The 6363-nt window shown below is 36.6% G+C and overlaps 1 protein-coding gene across 1 annotated transcript in view; it reads right to left on the reverse strand.

Moving 5' to 3' along the window:
• Positions 1–4271: 4271 nt before the first annotated feature.
• LOC106884162 (eukaryotic translation initiation factor 1) overlaps positions 4272–6363 on the reverse strand; it is a 3877-nt gene continuing 1785 nt past the window's right edge. The window contains exons 2-4 of the mRNA XM_014935402.2: positions 4889–5049; positions 4638–4769; positions 4272–4530 (exon numbers count right to left, since the gene is read on the reverse strand). Coding sequence (XP_014790888.1) covers positions 4516–4530; positions 4638–4769; positions 4889–5049 — 308 coding nt within the window. The 3' untranslated portion in view covers positions 4272–4515. The remainder of the gene's footprint in view (positions 4531–4637; positions 4770–4888; positions 5050–6363) is intronic.

Raw genomic sequence — 6363 nt, forward strand, 5'->3', positions numbered from 1 at the left:
TGGAGTCCTGCTAACATACAAACATGGATAGAAAGTGGAGAGGGAGGTAAATTAAGGGGATGTCATACAGTTGACAAATTCAGAGGAGCAGATGAGACAAAATAATACAGTATGTCACTAAATGGATATAGTGTGATGATAAAGGCTTGTTTATCAGATGGATGATCATGTTTGTATGCAGATTACATATGGCTATGCTATCATAGATGTGCTGTTGTGGTGGTATTTAGCCTGATTAAGCAGACCTATGATAAAAAGCTTTCCAAATATGACTATCCATCTTGTTTTCAGGATCAGTGTACCTAGGACTACACTACTGATTTTGTTGCCCCATTTTCTTGAATGTGAAATAAAGTGTCTTGCTCAAGGACAAAACACTCTCCCCAATCCTGGAACCAAACTCACAAACTAATCTTTGTGAGACCAATACATGCTGTGTAATTTCCATTTGTCTCTTTTACTTCTACTACAGCGGTCTCTGCTTGTCTGAACTTGCCAACTGTATGCTACCTACCAGATGTAACTACTTGAAATAGGAAATGTATTTGTAATTAAAAGAGTCAGAAAATGGTTTGATCTGAAGTAGTTTCTCTGCTGAAAATGTAACTTGTTGATTCTTATAGATGTGTGCTTGCCAGAAAAGGTTATCGGATATTATGAAGATTAGAGAGAATATAGATTTCAATTTGTATAGTTCATGAGTAGAGAAGGTAGGAGTAACATTGTTTCCTTGATGTGTAATGACTGGGTGAGGCAAGGGGGTTGCTTAGTGCTGTTATGGAAAACTACTAGAGGTTATTACATATCAACACTGTCTGCGAGTGAGAGGATAAAGAGGAGCTAACAGTGGAATATGTACAAGGGGATGCCAAAAAGTTCTTGGCTTTAAGGATAGCACAAAAGCCTGGTTGCAGGCCCAACCTTTAGTCCTTTTACAGAATTAGAAAAACTGAGGGTTTGTTGCAATATGAATGTGAATCTGCGAGGCGAATATGTTGGATAAAATCATAATTAACTGATACTCCTGTATTTTCTGTTACCCAAAGCCAGAAACTATTCAGCACCCACTTGTAGTTCATCTTACATCCGTTGTCCATGTTGGATGGTTTGACCAGACCCGTCTGATTTGGCATGGCTGGATGCTCTCCGTAACGCCAACCACTCAGAGTGTAATGGGTGCTTTTACATGCCAGTTGCCTAACTCCAGTATCTGCCACGACTACGATTGCACTTAGCTTGATGGGTCTTCTACTCAAGCATGGTATATTGCCAAAAGGTCTCGGTCATTTGTCATTGCCTCCGTGAGGCCCAATGCTTGAAAGGTGCTTTATACATACCACGACTACAATTTCACTTGGCTTGACAGGTCTTCTCAAGGACAGCATATTGCCAAAGGTCTTGGTCACTAGCCATTGCCTCCATGGTGATTGTTGATGGTCAGAGGAAAGAAAGTTAGATTATCTTAAACTGTTGTACATTGCAGACACACATACGGCTGTGTGGTTAAATTATTGTCATTAATTATTATTCATTTAACCTCTCCTGATCTATCAGTCACATCTCAGCTCCATCCTGCAGTTTAGAGATGCAACAATTCCCTCAATATATGTACTGTTCCAAGTATTGCTACCAACTGAAAACTTCCTTTGAAGTTTATTTGCAACTTTCGATGCCAGAATATTACTTTGTTTCAGATGGTCCCGAATGCACCAATCACAATAGGTACCGCACTCACTTTTGAGGTTTTGGTACTTCTTAACTTTTTCGTTCTGTCTTCACAATAAAAAGTCACTCAAAACAGCCGAGCCCAAATTTCTCATGCCTGTTCATGTAATTTACTAGGAAAAACATTTAGTTGAAACTTACTTATTCCAACAGTATGCAAATATCCCAATTTACAAATTCTCACTCCCAGTTGGGCTAAATATACATTTATGTAACGCAGGTGTGAATTGTGATGACCACAAATGTTGATGGTGCCACTGAAGGAAAATAAATGTCTTGCTGTTAGAAAGAATTTAAAAATTAACATAGTGTGCAAATAAAAAAAAAGAGTATCTCATACTCAGATAACCAATCTATTTAAAGATGAATATATTTTTTCTAACCTTAGAATGACATTTCCAATGTTCAGATTTATTTTGCTAGAATCTTTTTTACAATTTAATCCTTTTGTCATATTTCTGCTGAACTACACTTGCATTTTGAAAATAATGAAAAATTTACTAAAATAAGTCATTATTAAGCTGGTGTTTGAAACAAATTAACATGAAATTTTGACAAAATGTTTCAGTTTAGATCTTTTCACAAAAGAAAATTTCTATCTATGATAGCAGGTTCATACTGGTTGATATAAAAAGGTTTAACTGTAAATCCTGACAAGCATTATAGGAATGTCATCAACTCTCTGTATAGTAACTTTTACATACATCACTAATCCACTTCATGTTTATATGCAGAGTTTCATAAATCCCTTTGGGCCTACTACTTTAAATTCCCTAAACCATACCTCATTCTTTGGCAATTTTTCACCCAACTATCATCATCCAGTTCACTCTGGCATGTGCCATCAGTAATTACTCAAGGTAGGCAGTTGGTAAAACATGCAAAAAAACAAGTGAAACTGAGTTGGAGGCAGAATTACTTCTGCCTTTATAGTGCTTATTATAGAAAACGCTGTTGTAGGAATGTATGCAAGCATGTGTACGACAGCAGTACTACACTTAGTTTTAATACTGAAATTGAAAGGCAGGGGTGAATTTTACCTACCTAATCTACAAAAAATGGTATTTTGCACTTTATGCATAATCAGAGTGACCTTCATAATTTTATTGAATTAAGTGCATATTTTGCCATAAAAGGAAAATGTAACTATCGATCTATTTTATTCAGGGTAGGCACCCTGCTGGCATGTCGATGAATTCACTTGTACCCAATCTTTCAGAATGTCCTTCACAAACATTATCCAGCAGAGAAAGCTTGCCTCCCTTCTCCCTAGCCTTCACTCAAAACAAGTTACTATTTCCTGAGGCTCTCAAACATTTCAAAAGATCTAGTTCATGAATACACTTATACTTGTGTATCTATGTACAGTCTCACCATGTGGGGAATGATTACCTACTCTTTCCTTCATACCAGGCAAGCCCAATTCACAGATCATAGCTATGGGAACTAAGTCATCAGCATACGTGAATTCCCATGGACAACCAGTTAAGTTTGCTTTTCAGTATGCATGTTGAAATCACAAACAATGCTGCACAACTGTATATTTATTTCTTTATTCAATGCTGCACAGCTGTATATTATCAAGTTGATGTAGCTGGGTTGACAGTACAATGAGATTTTGCTTTGCAGAAGCTGTTGTAATGATACACAAAATTGCAAAAGTCGAGGAATGCTTCTGTTTTTGAACAGAAAGAATAACATTTTTAACAAGTGATCATCTAAGTACAGTGTGCGACATGAGAACAACTTTCTCCTCAGTTTCAAATAACAAACACAGGCAAGTGTAGGTAAAAGTGAGGAAACAATATGAAAAAATCCCTGCTGGTATCAACCCCCATATGTGCTGCATTATTATCTCCCTATAATAACTTAAGCTCATCTCACTACCAAATTGCAAAAGACAACCCTTCCGGTTTAAGACATGCCAAAATCTTTCATAAAAATTTCATGTTTTCATTCTAAATGATTTAAAGGCAAACATTTTACCAAACTTTCCAGCATTTTAAAAATCGTGAAGAATATTTTACCAGTGAAAGTTTTGACCTGAGACAAATTCCCAAGCAGTTCAATGACTAAAATTGCTCCTCCACAAATGCCACAGCAAGAATAAAGATAATCACAGAATAAGCTCCTTCAATTGCAAAATCATCATCATTTTATGTCTGCTGTCCATGCTGATATGAGTTGGATGGTTTGACAGGCGAGCTATACCAGGCTCCATTTGTCTGTGTGAGCATGTAGCAAGTGATAGAGAGAAAAAAATGGAGTGGCTGGGAGGGGTCTGTGGTAGATATGCCAGAGTATGGAAAGTGCAGATAGGCAATGTGAGGGAGTGAAGGGACCTGCAGAGGGTGGTGATCATGAGTAGCAAGATGGGGAGGGGGAGACATTGGAAAGATGGATTGTAGGTGTTTTGACACAACAGATCATATGTGTGGGAGAAGTGGGCAGTCGTAAAGGACATGCCTGTATGGATGGATGGCCACAATTTTACCTAGCTCAAATCAGGTATATATAATAAAAAAAAAAAAAAAGGAAGGCAGGCATTAAAAAAATTTTTTTTATTGCATACAAAAAAAGTAATAAAGCACTAAAAGACAGCCATTCCCATATAATGGGATAAAATTTGCATAGATATCATGGACAGTGATTCAGCTGAATTCAGTGAAGATCTAATTTAAAAGAAAAAACTTAGGATGGACAAATACATCAACGGCCAATAAATACATTGCTACCTGTTTTGAAGGTCCAAGTACATAGTAGCAATAGGCGCTGGATTAGCAGAGGTACTCAGAAGCCATGTACCTAAAACGAAATGAAACATTACAAGATAATTACAGGAAAGAATTTAAATGACATACATACATACATACAAATGGTCTTCAATAAAAAATAGAGAAATAACCAGTTACCTTTAACTGCTCATCTTTGGCAATCTTGTGACCCTTCAGAAAATCCTTTATGTTGTTTCTCTGATCTCCTTGCAACTGTATAACTTCCCCGTACTCAGGATGGTCCACTACAGTACCATTACAGGCGAATTCCTGTTAAAAAACACGACTTCCGTTAACAATACATAAACACTTATTAAAATTAATACAATTGACAAAAGAAATTACATCATAAAGCCCAAGAAAAGACATTTGATGCCAACCAAACTTACTTTCTTGCAGGTCCTGACTATCTTTTTCAAGTCGAATTGCGTCGAGATTCCTTGCACAGTAGTTAGGGTTTTTCGCCCGTTTCTCTGCTGAATCCGAATATGAATTATACTGTCTTGAGCGCCAGAACCACCACCAACATCATCGCTGGCAGTCTTCAGATCTGAAACAATAAAAAATTCTTTAATCAGATTTCAGTACAGCTACCTGACTGCGAATACACCTGCCAGCCTACTCTAATTAGACACAAATGGCAACAGTTTGCTTTACATTCATTTTAAAATAGAAGTTTTCAATTAGAAATAAACCAAGAATACAGGGTGTCCACAAATTACCTTTACAATTTGAAAAATTCAGAAAAAAATGAAAGTTCTTGTGCAAAACTTTGTGAATTGTTGATGGTGGTAAACCTAACTGTCTACTTGCAGTACGAATAGACTTAGTTGGAGTACGATGAAATGCTGCTCGAATTCGCTCAACATCTTCCACAGATGTTCTCGGTCGACCAGCCCCTGTTCTGTGTAGTACGCTCCCTGTTTCCATAAACTTTTTATACCAGGCACGGATGCTTACACGACTCGGTGGTTCATTTCCATACATGGCCCGGTAATTCTGCTGGACCTGAGTGTCTGATTTGGTCTGTATGAACCAAGATACACATTGTGCTTTCTCTTGTGGTGTTGTCATTTTCATTAAAAGTCAGGGATAATAATATACACCTTCAAAGACAAATGAAAGCGATCCAATTATTAAAAAAGTACATAAATTAAGACTTTCGTAATATTTAACATGTAATGAAGTTGATTGATAGATCTCAACTTTACTAGATACAAGATAATTTATGGACACGCTGCATAAAATAAAATTTTCTATACTACCTACTGACTAGATAAATAACTGAGAATGAACATACAGTTATTTATAAAGTCTAATCCAATATCGTCACTCTCAGACAAAGATGCCTAAAAACAGTAAAAGCTATAAAAATAAAATGATGGCTAGTTAGATATAGACTTAAATATATATAAGTATGCCACATATATAAAAGTTCTGACCGTTTTTTAAGGTTCAATTAAACAATATGGAAAAACTGTGACCTCATTTCATCTGTCACTGAGCTATTTAATGCCACGTTCATAAGATTCTTTAGGTTTAGAAGTGAAAAGGGAAATTGACTCATTTTCGACTTCTTACACTTGAACTAAGTCTTAATCCACCCAAATGATTTTAACTTCTAAAGAGCTATTAATCTGTAGGCGCGGGATCCAGTGAATATGGTGGGAGATGCATAATTTTCCAGGCATATTTTTCTCTGAGCTCTTAGGTCTTTTCTGTGGGGGCGAGGTCAAGTGTTATCATGATGAAGCATGACCCCTTTTCTGTTGCAAAGCTACTTTCAATTGGCAGTATACATCGGCTGTTCTTATTAGATTATCGTCTAAAAGTCATGATTAATTATTTCACGCATATCCCACCG

This window comes from Octopus bimaculoides, chromosome 1, assembly GCF_001194135.2.
Source record: "Octopus bimaculoides isolate UCB-OBI-ISO-001 chromosome 1, ASM119413v2, whole genome shotgun sequence".
NCBI classification, from domain to species: Eukaryota; Metazoa; Mollusca; class Cephalopoda; order Octopoda; family Octopodidae; genus Octopus; species Octopus bimaculoides.